We start from the raw sequence: 20,003 nt of genomic DNA, 5'->3' as shown, positions 1-20,003 counted from the left end.
TGGTGTTCGTGAAGGACGCGTCCGTTTATTTGCGTATACATTTTGTTGCTCAGTTTCATCAGCTCATTAGCCACCGCCATGTAAATCTAATTTAAACATCAGACTCATCCTCAAGTAAAACCTTAATGAATCAGTAGCCTTAAGCCTTTAACATTTCAACATGGCGATCATGCGGCATCTCATCAATCATTGATTAACATCAAATTTGATTATTCTCATGCTTCAAATCACATGAGAATCGATTATATGCGAGGTGTTTTTGTTGTAAAGTAATCGATTCACATGAACCTATGCAGCACAGTGACTGTTCCCGTGAACTGCACTCTTGAATCCTCAACCCATATTAAGGGTTGTCTACTGGACCGTTTCATCTCATCAACGTTTGTATTCCCTTGCTCAATTCAAGAAACACATCAACTCGTATCTAAAAATAAACATCCAATCGAACCGTGGCCTCAAATTGCAATGAGGGGGGGGGGGCAAATCCCACACCTCTGATTATATTATCACCGTTGTCAACGTACGGTACAAATGAAGTTCAACATACGTACGTACGTACAAATCGTTACAAATTGCCACGAAACGCTCGAGTAAGACGACGTTCAAGGGGAACTTCCGCGCGTCTGCCGGGTGGTGGCGTCACCCTTGGCGATGAAGGACCAGGCCTTGGCGGAGCCGGTGGACGAGCCGGACGAGGTGGAGTCGCAGCGCAGCAGCGGCTCCGACTCGTCCTGGAAGGGGGCGGTGCGGCCCGGCTTGCAGGCCCCGCCCACGGGCGTGTGGAGGCCCAGCCGCCCCTCGCCACCGGCCCCAACCCCGGCCCCCGACAGCGTCCCCGCGTCAGACCCCGGCGCCAGGGAGCCTCGCGTACCCCGCCCGGCACAAAGCACCATCGGCAGGGGACCCACCTCGTCCCGTTCCGTCTAAAGGGGCGCACACGAGAGCATTTTCGGGAGCATCCCCGTCGTTAGTGGGCGGCAGATTCGAGATGCCAGTGCACAAACGTGCGGTGGGATCAAGTGAGATTAACACGGAGGCTTTCGCGACCAATATCATCCATAATACAGTTATATCGCGTAAATATATAAGTGTAATATATAAATGTTTAACCATTTGGATAGCCACAGACTTTGTGCTGCTTGGAAGCAAATCATCAAATCATTCATCATTTAAATGCATGCCTATACAGGTCATCATACTTCAATCGGGACTACCTTTGCTACGGCTATTTTAGTACACGCAATCGATAGGAAGTACAGCAATGGGCTTGCATAATGCGCATGCATAATATACCTTTATTACCATATAATTAACGCAAACGGAAATGGATACCCATAGTCATTTATAGGCGCTCATTAATCCCCCCCCACCACTTCGCAGAAGAGCGCACACGTGTTGTCATCACATCTACCCCTCTATTTAAGGAACTAAATAGGAGGATTTCTCCACAAATCTGGCTGTCGACTGATGAAGCTAGCTGTAAAAACGTCATACTCCGATTGTAAATGTTGTGGCTTTGCTCTCCAACACACCGGTGTGCTGTACTCCAAACGAATTGGCACGTTCTGTTTATGTGACAAACCTGAGTAATTGGCTGGGTCGGGTGGTGGCAGGTTTAGCGACACATTTATATATTTACGCGATTTAACCAAAAAACCTGTATTATGGGGATAAAGTGAGTTAGGCACCCAATGGTGCGTAGATTTTTTCTATTCAAGTTTTTTTCTTATGCTCACAATAAACAAATCGAACGGCCCGTGGGAGATTACATGATTATATATAGATATTATATCCAAGGGTTGCACCCTTGCCTTAACCCTGTTAGATCTTATTTCCACGCCAAATGTGATGCCGTGATCCGCAGAATAAATGCTAAAAGGCGTTTCCTAGTCTTTGGCAGGTCAGCATTTTTCTCTCCAGTGATAAGATTTATAGCCATTGCCACGGTGCGGCCTCCAGCACGTCACCTCGGGAAAACAGATGCAATGAACTGCCGCCCCATCTCATTTTGAGGATTTCTGCTCAAGGTCACCAAGTTAATTATACCTTCATGGACTGCGACTTTTGAATAACAATGTAGAAAAATGCTATTTTGTCAACACTAAATCGCTGCAATGTCTTTTTCCGTCTACTCCATGGCCTGTTCTGCTCATTGTCTTTTTTTTCTCTCACCAAATTTAGCCTTGAGCCATGCAGGCTCCTTGCATCATGCAGATGTGACAAGGTTGGAGTTGCTCGTCCCTTTGAATTAATCCGCCTTGTATGTTTCTGCTCAGATATATATCGTGTACAGAAAATCTACACCACTTCATCTCACACCTGAACACAGGGATTTCCTGCACGTGCACATTCGGCACACAAACGAAACAAGGCACTTGGCGAAGTACCTTCGTTGCAGATGCTTACGATGCCATTACGTTACCACTGACCACAGCCGTGCTATCTCATAGAGCTCACGTTCCAGAAGCGGACTGTTTAATAAGACACCTCTGTCATTGCGCAAATGCAAGGTTTAATGCGACACAAAGTGCAGCCAGGTCTTTTGGCAATAACACCAATAATTTGTTTTTTTAATGTAAATATTCTAATAAGGAATGCAATCTACAATGGGAAAAAACTAAAATCTACAACAAAAAATCCAAACGATGCTAAACCAAAAGGACCTCAGTTTACCAACATTCCATACATGCATTTATCACAATACGGGAGTCAACATGTTGCCAGCGGTTTGATCACTAACAGTCAGTTGTGACTAATGCTTACAGAGAGAGGCCTCGCTGTGCACCACGTTGCAATGAATAGATGTTTGAAATAATAACTTGTACTTCACAAAGCCACATTTATTAGCATTTTCAAGGAAATGTGCAAGAAAAAATGTAATCAAATTTCCAAATGGTGCAGTGCTTTGAGCGTTCTCTCTCTGAGAGATTTCTACAAATGATATATACATAGCAACGATTTTCATGGCCAATGCCATTATTTCCTGTCATGCAATGTTGTTCGGGTTATTTATTCATTTAATTCAAGGATCCGTAGGGAACATTGCGTTAAAGGAAAGCAGAACTGAGATTGCACCAAATGGAAACAGCTGGCGCTCACGTACTGTGTAAATCACACTTTACAAAACGCTGACCAATTATGGGAACTAAATAAAAAAATTTGACGTGGTAATTCTTTATTGGTTTGAATGCCAATTATTTTACAATGTGTTAGAAATAGCAAGCAGTCGCGTGTGCCAAGACCAATCCACTTGCTGTCGCCCTTAATGGGATGATGAAGCCATGACAGTTGGAAGGCAGGAGAGATGCATTACCCTCGACAAGGCACATCACAGAATGCAAACCAGAATATTTCCACTCTTCGTGTTATTATTATTATTCTTTCAAAACGATAAAACGATGTTATGGTGGATCAGATAACAACCAGGACTATTTAATTTCTGACCCAAAGCAGCCCATTATTTCTGGGTACTTTCAGCAGATTAAAAATGTATGATATATCAATAGGCCAGCTCTTAGTATTGCAATAGCTAGAGGCATGTCCATTGATCTGTGACTGCTTAACAGGACCATTTAGTGACCAATCTTTAGATGTGGTATGCAAATACACTCTGCTAATTGTCGCTCATGATGCACTTGTTATTGTCTCCTTATAGCATTTGCTGGTTACGTAATCATTTAGAAGAGGAATTATTCATACTGGGTGAACAACAATCTCAATCATTAGTCTCCATATGCGGCTCAAGGTGTTTAAATGACTGGTTGCCATCGAGAAAAACGCAACAAGTGAAAGGGTCTTAAACATGAAATAAATTACGAGTGTGTAATAAATGCCCGCAGCAACTAAGGAAATATATACATGTTAAACTTAAACATTATTAAGATATGACGATGTGAAAGAAAAAAAAACACGTTTAACAATGTGTACATTCGGAGAGAACAGGTGACTTGGGGTGTATCAGAGGGCTCCACTGGTCATGTCAATCAATGATCCAGCACCACTGGATCCTGGCTTTGAATCTGCGCAGACACTCGGTATTAAATGCACTTTACATATGTAGCAAGTTGAAGGTTTCCACCAGTCACCAATAACTTACACATATCATGTTAAATTTAGCTTCCATAAAATTTCGTACCGACCGGGTATGGAGGATTTAATTTATAGACAACTGATACAATTCTGACGTGGAAATGTTTTTCTTTGTATCTGCACAAAAACTATAAGGGACAGCGTTGACAATAGTAGTATAATGTAGTAGAAGCATATGGGCACCACGGTGGGGAGATGTTAACTACCTCACCTGGCATACAGGAGGTCGCGAGTTCTATCTGAACCCTGATGCCTGTATATTTTGGAGTCTACATGTTCTCCTCGTGGTCGTGTGGACTTTTCTCCAGGTCCTCCTGTTTTTCCCTCCACATTTAGAATCAAGATGCATTTAGAGTATTTGATTGCTACACATTTCCACTTGATAAGCCACACCGTTGAGCTATCATTTGTGGCCAGGTCGCTTCTGAAAAAGAGCTACATAGCTCAGTGGGGGCATTACCTGGTAAAAAAGACATTTCAGTTCAAGAATAAAATTTAAGGCAGTTGCCCTTCTCTGGTCTGAAGGATATTTCTGAAGACCACTGCATAGTTTTTTTTTCCAGGGGTTGCAAAATGTCCAACATCTCCCTCCACGTGCCTCTGGGAGCTTCTTCTGGAAGCACCTTTAGGAAGCTCCCAGCGGCCGAAGCGAAACGTCGGAAATCATTCCGCACAACACGCGGAACAATCCGACGTTTTACGCCACATCCCGGGAGCACTTTTAGCGAAACGTCAGACACCGTCAGTTTAACACGTAGGCTTTCGCGACCACTATCATCCATAATACAGGTTTTTTGCGTTAGATCGTGCAAATATATAAATGTGTCGTTAAACCCGCCACCTCCCGGCACAGCCAATTAGTAAGGTTTGTCACGTAAACAGAACATGTTACTAGGACAGCACACCGGTGTGTTGGAGAGCAACACGTGGGACTAACCCCCAACCACATCTCAGAGCTGGGAATACAGACAGCTGACGGGAGACCGAGCGAGCGTGCGAAGACCGCGCACAACGGGGGAGACTCGACCCACCAGCGCGGAGTCCTCCATGATGGCGCGGATGCGCTCCACGAGGCTGTTCCAGCCGCACGTGCGCAGGGCCCCGATGAGACGCGCCAGGTTGGCCTCGGCGTCCAGCGCCGTCCACCCGAGCAGCGCGGCGTACGCCGCCTCCTGGTAGGAGGCGTGCGCCGACTCGTCCACCAGCGCCGTCGGGTCCTCGGTCGCCGCCGCCGCCACCGCGGAGGACGAGGAAGCGGCCGAAGCGAGCAGCGCGCGGTACAGCTCCTTCCACTGGCAGCCGATGTGGCCGGCGACGAGAAGCAGGATGTCCACGCCTGCGCCCACAGGGAGAATGGGGGGCGAGAGGGCACCTCACCTCGGTTAACTCTCACAGACAGACGTAGACATTCACCGCACAAGTGTCTACGTGGTAATGCAGCGGCGCTCTTTGTCGGCGTTATGCGCGCCTGTCGCCAACTATCGGAAACGGAAACACCTTCGGTCTGCTGCTGCTACTCGTGGTGATCCCGTTGTTGTTGTTGTTACACGAAGCCGACTAAAGACGCGCAACACCCACGCTTTTCAGAAGGTTGGGCCCCATCGGATGGAATTCTCTACCCGACAAACTCAATAATAAAAACCTTCAAATAAATATAATGAACACAGTGCGACCAGACAGCAATGCACATTCGAGATGCCAAGAGCTTGATTTTGCATTTCTTAAATTATTATTTACATGACATTACTAAAAGCTAGGTAAGAGCCAGTGGTTAACGCACTGCACGATGAACCTGGCGACTCAAGTTCCATTCCCGGCCATGGCTAACGTCAGTGGCGAGCGATACGTTAACAGATTCTGGGTGCAATTGTTCCTAAACCGCACTGACCAGCGTCGTGAATTGTGGAAATTATTAGCCGCAAGAGCCCACTACCCTATGACCAAATTGCCTGGAATGCACTAAATCCCAGCAGACATGCAAAGTTGAACAAGGATATCGCCTGGATGGGCGATAACCATGCTTGGCATGTCGTTACGTTCTATAGACAACTGTAAGTTGCATGGTGGACAGCTGAAGGGTGGTGCAGCAAAATCTGCTGTTGTATTGTATATATGTGCTCTCCAACCTCACCATGAAAGTTAACGTGGTTCTTGAAATGAGCTACGTTATACGAGCTTCGGAAAAGGCACGATCAGAATCTGTATTTATACTGGAGGAATCCGATGAGCAATAAAGCTCTTTTTTCACAGATGTCCAGTAGGGAGGGAATGGTGGGAGGGGAACTCCAAAAATCGAGCAGTGTGAGGAAACAAGCAGGAAGAGAAGTGTTTTGACCTGCAGTATGATCGATGAACACAGCACGGACAAGATGAAGCAGTCAGCCTGGCACACTGTGTCCTCAACATGGGTAGAGGAATCAATAAATGAGGTCCACGGAAACAGGAATCACGGCAGCAAAAAAAAAATAGCGGTAAAGAGGTGACCAACCGTGAGTGAGCGAGTGACTGGAAGTGAGAATTAACGAGTGCTGGATCGTCCATAAATTCGGCTGCTCTGATAAGAGGGGAAATAATACAGAGAAAAAAATCCCCTTGGTAAAACGTCATATTCTTTGGGTCTTTCGGTAAAGTCACGTAGATAGGTTCAAAAAAATAACAAAAAACTACAACGTTTCGATCGCAACACAAGCGGTCGTCATCAGGAAAAGGGGGGTTAGCTTCTAACGACAACTGCTTATAAAGGTTTGAAATGGGTGTAGCTCAAATATCACCAGCCAATGCCAATGCAAGTGGTGGGCCGCTGTGTTCGTGAACCTATCTACGTGACTTTACCGAAAGACCCAAAGAATATCAATTCCGGCAGTCACGAAAGCTTTAAGTCTAGATTTAAAACGTCATAGTCGGGGCTCATCACCAGTGGAGAGATTACTCAAGGATGGGTAGCTTAGGAGGCTAATACTGCATGAGAGCATTGAGCGGACACCCCATGGATTTGAATCTGGGCAGCCGCCCATGATTAAAATGGGTAGTGTCGTCTGAATGTCAAGAATTGTTGGCCTCAGTCCAGTTACTGAACAAATAATAATGACATATGGGCTTTCATCAGCTTATTCCAGGCTCTCAGTAATATATTTGTTGTGTTGGATTGAGAAGCAATGAGCACGTTTTGTAAGATATACAAAAAGTTGCACCCCCTAATGTGGATAACGAGGGCTGACGAGTCGACATCGGAAGTCGCTCGATGGCATCAATTTACAGAATTGTTCTCCGAAAGGATATTCAGCTATCTCATGGCATGGTACTGAAAGCAGAGCTACAATAAAATTGGGCCAAAAAAAAGATGAGTTACACTTACAAGAATCTACAGTGATCAGGGAGGTTGCTATTCTTTATGCATAATTCAATAATGCACCAATGCCTTAGCCATATTTAACTTAACTTGCTTTAAACAACACACATGCTGCACACATGCTATGTATCCTACTTTTAAACTACCGTGGGAGAAAATACTTTAAGATAACACGAACCAAAAATATTCCGTAAACTTTTTTGCTGGTGGAACAGCCAATCTCAGCAGACTTTTAATGAACAGCTGGTGTTCCAGTCTTGGCTGAGAACAGCGGTAGGCTAATGATCAAGACATTGGATCACAACTCTGAACGAGTATAGAGTTCCCAGCCCTCTCCCCACCCCATCCCACCCCCCTCGAACCCCAATGAAAAAACAAGCAAAAACCTTTCAGTGACAACAATTCAAGAGCTAAATTTTTAACCTAAATTACCCCGTACAGATTACATGTCCAAAATGAAAAGCCGCAGACAGGCCACATATCCTGGCAATACAATGTCACCATATCACCTACAAAGGCGTTACAAGCCACGATATCCACTCCCTTTGCTAGCAAAGCTGGCCTGGCTGTTGGACGCCATGACGTCCAGTGACGAGAAGTTGCTGTGCCTCGGGCAGGTCACGCACTGAGCATGTCCAAGGGGTAAACTAAAGTTGATATTTGTTTCCCATTCGGGCAAGCCCGTATGACATTCTTTCATTTCTATGTATGATTGATCTGATAATTACGCGTGTCAGATGAATGCACAATGTCTTAATCATCAGAGGTACTGTGCCTCGAAAGACAAGACCATAGACGCCCGTGCTATGCCCCGCTGCTGCATCAACTCAGGCAAGTGCCTATTCCACAGACAAGATGCTCTGTATAGGTTCGTTACGCCTGGTGCTGGGATTGGCTCTCATTCAAAACAAAGCTTCACTTTGGTACTTTCTCTGCATGCTTGGTGTCAGCGTCTCGGTGAGAGACTCCTACCTCGTCATATCCTTGAAGCAATGTATGAAAACACCGGAAACTTTTATACATGTCTGACTTACTCTATGGATGACCTTTACATCAATTTTTTTTAGGTCTGACGAATCGCTGACAAGTCTGGCAAGATCTGGGTCCACGGCTGCCAATGCATCTGGCTGGCCAATCGTTTTAAAACCTCGCTCAAAAACAGCACTCGATATTTGAGCCTCTCTCCACCACGAGGGTCACTCCTGCAGCTAACACTCACAATATGCATGCGGGTATAATCAAGCTCTAGCAACCAAAAAGCCACAGTCAAAACAACACAACCGCAGCAAAGGCATGAGACAAAAAAAATATTGAGAATAGGTTTTCCCCTTTTTCTGGCAACAAAACAGGTGTTAAGATGTTAAAACACCAAACTGAAACCTTTTACAAGGAATCATGTCTGCATTAACCACAATAATTGTGGTCAGAATGCAAACAAAAAACATACTCTGATAATATATGCATTGTCCTTGAAACTGATTGTTCCACACCAGAGACTGCTTTCTTTTGAGCCTAGTCTCAGAACGGTGTTAGACCAGAGGACGCCAAAAGGCGTACAATACTGTGAGTAACTACACATGGAAGCAATGCTTTCTTAAATACATCAATAGCACAAATCTGGCTGTTCATGTGTCCAGGAATATTCGTGAATCTTTCTGCGAATCATAATTAGATTAACCCATGAAGACAGAAAATGTTTAATTTACGAAGCTACAGCAATAGGCGTAGTACACCTAATGGCTTTCGCTTCACTGCATTTTTCTGCCCACCACGTAGCCTGTCAGCCTATAGCAACCTGTCATGCATGGTGGTCGCCAATACAAGGGCGTATCCAGGTTCCATCCTGCTTAGCCTCTGAGATCTGACAAGATCAGGCACATTCTGGGTGATACGGTCACAGGCTCCAAAACAAATTATTACTATTAATACAGTCTGCAACAAAAGGAATATTTTTTCTCAAAATGAATAATGCAATTGTGCTAGCAAGCTCACAATGATGTACTGCATTATAATATTATTTCAAAAGCAGCGTGTTGAGAATATTAAGTTACGTTCAAAGTTGCTGGATGTACAATGCCTTCTGGAATAGCGTGTTCCGACTGATTTTTGTTTGAACAGTCAGTCAAAAGCAAAGAAAATATTAAATGGAACACTGTGTTCATATTCTTTGGGTCTTTCGGTAAAGTCACGTCGATGGTTCAAAGAAAATAACAAAAAACTACGACGTTTCTGTTATTGTAATAGTAATAGGTTTTTACCCTTTTATCTGGTACCTATTGCTATATTTTGCTACTGGTAAAGGAGGTCTCATAGTGTAAATACGACATTTCTATCACAACACAGGCGATCGTCATCTTTCCTCCTGATGACGATCGTTTGTGTTGCGATCAAAACGTCGTAGTTTTTGTTATTTTCTTTGAACCATCTACGTGACTTTACCGAAAGACCCAAAGAATATGAATTCCTGAAATACGACAGCTTTAAGTCAAGATTTAACACCGTGTTCCTTAAGTAAAAATTGTAAAGCATGCATACTTGGTGATAACTGTGCAATCATACATCCCAGCGACATAACTTAAAATGTCAAAATATATTACACCTTGGCTTAATCTCAAAGAATCTATCAATCACAGCCCTACGGTTTTGGCATGGGACTTAATTTAGCTGGCATTTATGCTCTTCCAACGACTTGTCTGGAACACACACGTAGTTTATTTACGACTAGGCCACGGTGAATAGTGACTAAGCAGTTGTGCCTACTCTGCACTGCATTGTAATATGATGTTTGGCTTAAGCCGTATCTTGCCTAAGAGGTTACAGATAAATCTTGACTTAAAGCTTTCGTGACTGCAGGAATTCATATTCTTTGGGTCTTTCGGTAAAGTCCCATAGATGGGTTCAAATTTTTTTTTTTTTTTTAACTACGACGTTTCGATCGCAACACAAGCGGTCGTCATCAAGTGACCACAGTTTTTTAAAATGATTTTGAACCTATCTACGTAACTTTACCGAAAGACCCAAATAATATAGGTCATAGCTAACTCACCCACGGTTTTAAACCAAGTCGAAGAATTCCCAAACGCCTATGAAGGATATTAAGGGGAGAGGCAGCAGCAGTTGCGTGGGATAGTGAATGCAATCGGCAATACGTGGCGAATGTACGCAACGCACACACTTTCTTTTCCACACGCCATTTAAAATCAACCCAAAACATCAAGTGCACTCACAATGGAAACAACCAGACAAATATAGGGCCAGCTTACGTGCAGATTAACTCACGAAGAGGTCGGTAGACCAAAAAAAGAAAAGGCCAATGCTGGAGGTTTATGCCAAAACGTTTTAAGTCTGTCTTGCCACCCAAACACCACTCCACACTAATGTTTACATCAAAATGGAACTAACACATCAGCAGGGATGCCAAGAACACAGGGAATTTGAACCAGACTGCAGTGGACCACGGAGCCAAGCCCACAAATGTGGCGACCTCAAACATGTGCCATCACTCGGGTATCTGAAAACCGAATCTCTCGCATCTTTACTACACGAGACTGAAAAAATAACCCGAGTTATTATACAGCTCACTGACGCAAACGGAAGCCACGGCCAATATTATATAAAACATTTTTCGATTTAAAGCTTTCGTGACTGCAGGGATTAATCTTCTTGGTTTTTTCGGTAAAGTCACCTAGAAGGGAAGTAATAAAATAATAAAAATAAATAATATTATATTATTTTATTATGTTGTATTTTTATTATTTTATTACTTCCCTTCTACGTGACTTTACCGAAAAAACCAAGAAGATATATAAAACATGTGAATGCAATACATGGTGATGCCTTCACCATACGCGAACGTTATTTTTGCACGCTGCTCTGCACCTGCTGTTTTTGTTAAATTCACTGTGCCCACAACTTCTGCCCATGTGCCGAGGCGCAGACACATATCCTGCCCTGTGCCAAAAGCATTTACGGAAGCACGCTGCATGCTCACTCATCAGAACCGCTGGACTCCACACTCCCTGAGTGCAACAGTGATTCAGTGACTTTCTCGTGTGCGATTACTTTAAGTGAGGAATACAGCAAGTTACTAAAGGGCAGATAACTGTGTCATCATGTGTTGCACTTGACCCCGCTTGCTCTTGCTATGTGGTTACACGAGGGTTATTAAAAAAACATTTTTATTTCATCATCGGTGAGCACGTTGTAAAAACCGGTTTAAAAAAAAGCATTACCGGTTTTGCCGCACACACGATGTGCAACAATTACCGTAAATGTACAACCCTGCATGTTTGTGTGTCCGTTTGTCATCTTATATATATGTGGCATAATGGTTAACATACTTGACTTGCAATCCAGAAGTAGTGGTTCGAATCAAGACTCCCAGCAAAGAAATTAAAACAACGGACACGTTTCTTTAACTTCCGTGCCTCTGTCCACCATTCGGTACCCCCGCAGTTAATTGTTTGGCAGGGTAGGTGTGGTGGGGTAAAAATCGTGTGCACACTTAGCTCTTCCAACACTTTTAGGGTCGTTTAACAACCCTAAATTCTACTTCCCCAGGTCTCCACTAAAAAAGGGCCTTATCGTCTCAATAACTTTTAACCTGATCTTAAATTAAGGAATTCTGTTTTATGGTACCGTTCTTCCAAGAAGCTAAGATTGGCTACGCAAATAAATATTCTTGGGTCTTTCGGTAAAGTCACGTAAATAGGTGGAAAGAAAATAACAAAAAAAAACTACGACGTTTCGATCGCAACACAAGCAATCGTCATCAGGTGAAAAAATAGCGGGAACGCTGCTGAGGCAGGATGTTTTAAAGGTTTGAAATGTGTGTAGCCCAAGGGTCATAAGCAAGTTGGGCGGGGCTAGTGATGTTAAAGTGAGACATTTGCATGTCAATGTAAGATCGGAGAGCTACCTCCACGACGACGAAGCTGAGGAGGTGGCCATTGTATTGTGAGAGATTAGCACGTCAATGTAAGATGGCAGAGCCACCGCCACATCGAGGAAAACGAGCAACGGTGGCTGATGACGACCGCTTGTGCTGCGATGATCGAAACGTCGTAGTTTTTTGTTATTTTTTATTATTTTCTTTGAACCTATCTACGTGACTTTACCGAAAGACCCAAGAATATGAATTCCTGCAGTCACGAAAGCTTTAAGTCAAGATTTTACGCAAATATAATCTCGATAACATGGGCAGATTAGGTTTTAAAAAAGCTAGCCTAAAAATAAGTGTAAAATTAAGGACAAGCGTTTGTCAAGTCTCGTACATTTCACAACAACACCGTCCCCTTACCTAAAAATAGGGTTATATTCTACTCCAGTCGTGACGTGTTTACGTAATTATTCATCAAATGACCTTACGGCCCGGTATTTAAGGCCACGTCAACCATTTTTGTTTAAATTGGCGAAAAAACAACTCTAATCTTGCACCAAGTAATTTTCGGATACCATCACGGAAAACAACTTCATTAAGTAAGCTTGAAACAACTCATCAAGAAGCAGCCCAGGCTAACCTCAAGCTATATTTACTCAAAGCTACATTTGTTCCTTCGCAATGAAGCACTGTGCAAGAGAAGCTGAAAATAGGTGGATCAGCATCAACTAAGAGATTCTGGCCATTACACTTCTTACCGTGATAATCGCACCTCCGATCACCACGGTAAGCACGGCTGGCTACGGTAACGATGCAAAAGAAGTTCAACGTACATAAATATATACGTGTTACACTTATTTACGGAAACGGTAATGATCCTTAAAATAATAGGAAAGGGCGGGAACGGAAGTGATGCTCACGGGAATGTACGGGAACCGTATTTATCCATTTAGAAGCTCAAGGGATGGAAGGGGACCTGACCCCTTGGGGACACAGAAGGAATGGCACTCATGGGAACGGGAGAAAGAAACGATGATGGTGGAGACGCCATTTAACACCGGTTTATGATGGACAAATATATACGAAAGACTAATGTTTCTGCCAATTGGACTTACGATGGCAGCGAGCTGGGAAAGGCAAATGGACCGTTAATAAGCTGGTTACTCAGGGCACCACAGTGCCCCGTGATTTCCAACCGTAGGTCATTTGTATTTACGTACGGCGGACGTCTTTCGCGCTGTATGTAGCCAACCGCGCTAATCAGATGCGAGCGGGAAGGACAACAAACTAAACAAAAAAAAATCGGATTAAAAAAAATTCGTTTTCAATTTCAGATTTAAAAGTGCAGAGCTCCAGTCACTTCCTAATATCGGAAGGAAGAGCGTCCCCCCAGACGGCCGCAGACGCGCACCTGAGAGTGTGCGATGCGGTGACCGTCTTTGTTCGATGGCCAGCCAAAAACATCACCTCCCCTAGCTCACCGTTCTCTGAAAGAGGGCCACTATACCGAGAACTTCAGCCTGCCATAACTTCTGTTAGGAACGAAACTTGAGGCAGCGTTAAGAACACAAGTTGATGCTTTCGTTCGTGCTTGTACACCGCCAACGGATGCAGTTCTTTCATTTTCAGTTTGATTTCCATCACAATCGTTGTTTAATTTCATATCTGTTATACTGGTGCCTGTCTTAAAGCCACTCTTCGTCAACTCTTTTAGAAACTCACTAAATGAAAAGGGGATGGAGGGGGGGGGGATCTAAATTTATGGAAAGATATATTTATCAAGCACATGGCACGTGATTGGAAAATGCTATTTTTTGATCCCAATGAACTCTATAACCCACATTAACACCATCTCATTCAATGCTGGTTTATTTTAGATTCTCTGTCAACAAAATAAGACGAGTCATGGCAAACAGATATTAAAAACAAAAAATGACACTGCAATTATATTTTTGCTTCACAAATGTTGTAAAGAGGCAGTTCTAAAAAAAGGGCAATTGTTGAAGGTTCTTAATACTTACTTGGTTCAACCTTTGTTGACAAATTGGCATGAGAAATGTTTCAAGATACAAAAATAAAACAAAATTCAGTGCCGTCTATAGCAGATATCATCATTGAACTTTAGCTTATGATACAATGTCAAGCATGTGGTCTTGGCCCTGCAAAATTAAATGTGCAACAGTACAATAATTTGCTAAACACGAGATTTAAACAGCGTCAATAAATGGGAATCATAGGGTGATGTCCCCACAGATAAATACACGAGAAGAAAATGTTCAAACTTTGTATGATTATGTGTCTTGCCTAAAATGGATCTCAAACAGTAAGATAGGAATGATTTAAATTTGTTCAGCCAAACCAAAATATGTTAAATATGTTGTTTCACAAATGGGTATGGCATTCATATCAAGTTGGTAGCCACATAGTTGGATAATAATACATAAACGTGTAATTTTATACGCCGTAGTCAGGATAAAACTCCGTTCAAAATCCCCTGGATGTCACCCCTGCCGGGTGAAGCATTTCAGTGTAATTACTGGTCCACTGTCCACTTTTGGCAAAAGTTTACTTATTTTAACATTTTTCACTGAAGATGATTGCAGCTTCAATTCCACAAACATGGTTTAATGTCAATGATCTCTGCCACAGGAATGTGGAATTTTTATTGGTGGTTCAGGACCAAACAATGAACATTCGAGCAATAATAGTTAGTTCTTTCAGTAAAGTCACGTTTTTTCAAATTTTCTTGCTGTGGTTTTCACACCTGATGATGATTGCTTGTGTTGCAATCGAAACGTCGTGATAATTTTATTGTTTTATATTTTTATTATTTTATTGTTTCCCTTCTACGTGACTTGACCGAAAGAACCAAGAATATGAATGCCTGCAGTCACGAAAGCTTTAAATAAATAAAAATAGTTAGGTGAAATTAGACTTACGTTGGCCCTGGTAGCTGAAGACCCACTTGTTCGCCGGCTCTGCAATCTGCAGGTTGAGCTGCGTGCGGGACTGCCCTCTCGCCCTCTGACTATGCTGCTGCTGGTGGTGGTGGTGATGGTGGTGATGGGGCAGCTGCTGATGCTGCTGCTGCTGCTGTTGCTGCTGCTGCATCTGGGGCGGCACGGCTCGTTGGCGGATGGTCTCGGGCGGCTCCCCAGGCCCCTTGCGTAGCACTCGCGAGCTGCGGTACACGCTGCACGCCACTGCCACCACGAGCAGCAGCAGGATGAAAACCACCACCAGCCAGGCCACGTGCTCGTTGATGTCAAAGGGCGCTGGCGGAGGCTGCGGAGGCTTGGCCAGAGCGCGGCCTGATGAGGAGCGGGAAGGAATCCTGCTGAGCCCAGGCGGAATGTTCGCCGCCGATGAGCCAGAGAGGGGTGGCCAGCGACGGGGTGGCTCCCTTGACGGTGGCGATGCCTTGTCGCGTCGGTCGACATCGTCGAGGGAGGGCCGCGCTTGCATCGTGGGGATTTCACCGGAGGTGCTGTCTCCGGATATAGTTGGCACTGCGCGCTTTGGCAATTTGGTCATGTTACTGCCACTCTCGTTTTGAGCGCTGAAGGTGTGCGCGCTGTCGCCCGCTGGTGTGATTGGGATGTCGGAGCTGAAGGCAGTGGTAGCGACATCAGATTCGGGATTGGTTTGCCAAATGGCGCTACCTCGGCTCTCCAGAGTGAGTGGTGATGTAACCAGGCCCTGCTGATGAGGATCTCCTGGCTGTGGTTGGAGCCCTGAGGGTGAAGGTGCATATCTGCTGTCGGCACCACTGGGCAGAGGAAGTGGGTCCAGGTGATGCTTACCGCTAGAACGTGGTGTGGCTGGGGCCACCAGCTCTACCCCACCCTCCTCCTCTGCCCCACCTGGACAAGACAAAAATATGTTTTTAACGTCTTGTTCAAACAACATTCATTTCACAAGTGTTATCCCATTTGTTACGTGGCACTCACCGGTGATCCACCGCTTTTGAGGCAAGGGTTGGTGGATCACCGGCTGTAAATGTGAGTATATATGTATGCTGAACTTCTTTCGCACCGTACGTAGCCAACCGTGTTAATTGGAGGTGACCAGTAGCCAGAAAAAAGCAGTGTGTATGAGATGCACTGGTTCCCTCTGGGTACACTGGGTTTTTCTGTCTGACCAAACATCCCAAGGCAGGACCCTTCTGATAAAGTCTCTTGACACTCATTGTGGCTTTTCCAGGTAGAAAAACTACATTATTTAGGTCACTGTATTTAGCAAGTTTCTTTAATTTCTTTATCACAACAAGAGCTGTATTTTGCCAACAACTTAATTAAAAACTTAAATACAACGGGATTTTTTTTCCTGACATTCTGCTCTTAAGTGCTGCTGAAATATATTCCCAATTCATATAAAGTTTAGCTAAATAACAATAAATATACTGTGACAATGCTTGCAAGAGGTAATGTAGTGTGTTTAATTAAAATGCTTTCTTGAAAATTGTACTGTCAACCTCTGTGTACCTTTACACAACTTTTACCGAATTATTTATACATTTTTTAAAATCCTTTGCGATAAATGGAAAGTGTGCCAGTAAATAATGTCATAACTGCTAGTTTTTAATTTATGCTTTGGCTAATTTTCAATCTGTTCAAATGCCTTCGAACCTTCCAACATCACCATCTGTGCGCTCCATTCATTTCAAAACCAGCAAGTCCTGCAACGATCCAAACCAAACCTCGCAACGGGCAGGTGCACGCACATGGCTCAGGACCCAGGCCAAACATGTGCAGCCTTATGTTTGGTCACACGGTCACCGATTGATTGGCAATAACGCTGCACTAACTTGGCTGGACTATGTATAATATTATAATAGGGTTTTTCCTCTTTTTTCTGGCAACAAAACTGAAACCTTTTTGTAAAAAAAAAAAAACCACACAATACTTGTGGTCAAATGCAACAAAAAAACACACTGATAATATACGCATTGTCCTTGAAACTGATTGGTCCACACCAGAGACGGCTTTCTTTTGTGCCTCGTCTCAATTGGTGCCAGACCAGAGGACGCCAAAAGGCGTACAGCTCAAGGACAATGCACTATCAGAGTAATGAGGGCTCGGGGTGAGCATCTACTGTACGCCTTATGGCGTCCTCTGGTCTAGCACCAATTGACACGAGGCTCAAAAGAATGCCGTCTCTGGTGTGGACCAATCAGTTTCAAGGACAATGCATACATTGTCAGAGTGTGTATTTAGTTTGCATTTTGACCACAAATATTGTGGTTAATGCAGACATGATTCTTCATAAAAAGGTTTCAGTTTTGTTGCCAGAAAAAAGGGGAAAATCCCTATTATTATATGTTGGTACTGGCAAAGGAGGTCTAATGATATAATATTATGCTTGCGCATGATTATTCCTCGGGTAGAATGTCATTGGAATCAAAGTTTACTTAAGGATTGATTAACCTTTGTCTTGTTTGTACCGTTTTATTTGCGCGGTCTATTTCATTGCAGCGTATGTCACATTTGTGCTCTCTCTTTGCTCAATTGGTCTAAAGGCACATTGGCATCTAATTGCATAGATCGTAATAAATTGATTCTCAAGCACGTACATTTCTGCATTTATCGAGCATAGGACTCGATTCTAATCAATAAATTATTACCGGACTAATGCGAGCAGAACAATTTTTCAGTTAAACATACATAAACTCGTACATTTACCGATGAAAGAATCGGCTTTTTGGCAAGTAGTGCAAGTCACTGACCACTGCCGTGTCAGACTGATGCATCAATTTGGTCTCAGCATGTGCAAAGCTCAGACAGCGCAATGCAACCTAAGTGCCAATTTCTATTTCAGGATGGTGCCACGGCCTAGTGGGAGCACGTTCGCTGCTTGTTGCGGAGGTTCACCGATCGAACCCAGTGGCCATCCCGATAATTATTGCGGGTGTAATCATACGCCCCTTAAGAAGAATCTATGGCCTTGAGTTTCCTGGTTGGCTGCTGGCTGGGCACCTCTTCAACCCCAACGATAACTCTGCGGGCCCATTGCCATCGAAACTGGATGGGGCACTTGGATAAAACGGGATGTTACGCGTTACAAATAAACACTGCTTTGAAACGGCGGAAGAAGTTCGGAAGACCTACAAAATAGGCGGCGACGTCAAAGAGGCGTGAGTAACAAATACAGAAGTCCAGCGTGGTTCATTTAAAATTGCTCCAACTGTTTCCACGTGTGATCATATTGATTCAATTTGTGCTCATTAATTTATTAAATCCTGAAAACTGTACAAAAAAACTGACGATACGTAATATTTTTTTTACTACAGAAAAAAGGACGTTAAGTCCTCCAAGTGCAGGAAGTGAGAAGAGTATGAAAACCACAGGTGGGCCTTCTTTTCCGTTGCACAGCAACAGGTTCTTTACTCGTAACCGTAACAAAAAAACGGGCCACCTGCATCACATGGATGTTAAAGATCCCCTGACGTCTTTCACAATGGTGCAGAGGTGTCAGGATCCAAATTTGCCAAATTCGAAAATTGCTCCCAAAATTACTCAATTGTGATTATGCACAGTGCTCATATAGCCCTCTACGAGAGACTAATTCTCCAGGTCGCTCTTGAAAATTAGACTATCGTGGTCTCCGAGTTCTCAACTAGTTAAACAAAATAAACTTGAGCTGTCAGAATTCATCCTTTAACGTGACAATGCATGCACCCAGGAACTGCATGGAACTTCAGCAGCAGCGTTCTTTATGGTGATTCACTCATGCCCAACCCCTTTATCGCTGCACCAAACCACATCTCCAGCTGTACATGTACACAGATACTGTAGGGCTGGCCGACGTGCCTCCTATGACAAGAGGGAATCGATACGGACTTTCGAGTAGCCCAGCTGTCAGTCATTTGCATACACCTGCAACAACTTTCTGACACAGGAAGCCAGGCTATTTCCGCACAGACCACACGGTCAAGCACCACAAAACACTTGACTCACCAGGCAGGGCGGCACTGGCTGGCGTGGGGACGCGGCTCGGCTCTGCCTGAGCGTCCACCACTCCACCTTCTTCTTCTGCCGAGCCCGCGTTGCCACCGCACACGTTGTCCTGGCGTTCGTCACCCGGGGAGGCAATGTGGAGATTGAGCAGCGCGCAATCCGTGTGGGGGCGACAGCGGGTGGTCGACGACTCCTCGGAGGAGAAGGTGCCGCGGGAACACTGCTTGCATCTGCATCGGGACACGTTAGAGGGGGGCGCGGAAGGGGGTGTGTGGCAGAGAAGGCGAGGGAAAGCAATGTCTCTTAAAGCTACAAAGCACATACATTTGCATTTTGGCGGCAATATATTTGGCATTATATTTCCCTCATTCCAGAGCGATGTGTCCATACCTGCACTTCCCTAAAAGGTGAATGTATTTAAACTCTTGGAAGGCAACGCACGTGCTCAAAATAGCGATGGCAGATACAAATTGTCCAGGAGGCAGGAGACGAGCCTGATATGCGGGAGTAAATCATGAACATGGTCCCCCCTTAGCCATGCCTGCTAAATATCCGTCATGTATACAGACATACAGTTTAGCTGCTCTGTATCAGACAGTGCTGCGTGCCCATGCAAAGCCTATGCAGGGGCAGGCAGTGACCCAGTTGAACTGCTTAGTGTCATTAGCACTGAACCAAGGTCGGAAACAAACTCCTGTGAGTTTCAAAAATATGGGTAAAAAAATTATCC

At 44.2% G+C, this 20,003-nt stretch overlaps 1 protein-coding gene across 1 annotated transcript in view; it reads right to left on the bottom strand.

Annotated features, from left to right (window-relative positions):
• The window catches only part of TNFRSF21 (TNF receptor superfamily member 21), a 36,166-nt gene that overhangs the window by 767 nt on the left and 15,396 nt on the right, over positions 1-20,003 (bottom strand). Inside the window, exons 3-6 of the mRNA XM_061562628.1 lie at positions 19,274-19,503; positions 15,257-16,180; positions 5,121-5,425; positions 644-923 (exon numbers count right to left, since the gene is read on the bottom strand). Coding sequence (XP_061418612.1) covers positions 644-923; positions 5,121-5,425; positions 15,257-16,180; positions 19,274-19,503 — 1,739 coding nt within the window. The remainder of the gene's footprint in view (positions 1-643; positions 924-5,120; positions 5,426-15,256; positions 16,181-19,273; positions 19,504-20,003) is intronic.

Source organism: Lethenteron reissneri, chromosome 29 (genome assembly GCF_015708825.2).
Source record: "Lethenteron reissneri isolate LAM-NWPU_2019-01 chromosome 29, ASM1570882v1, whole genome shotgun sequence".
Lineage (NCBI taxonomy): Eukaryota > Metazoa > Chordata > Hyperoartia > Petromyzontiformes > Petromyzontidae > Lethenteron > Lethenteron reissneri.
This window is presented reverse-complemented; position numbering and strand designations above follow the sequence as displayed.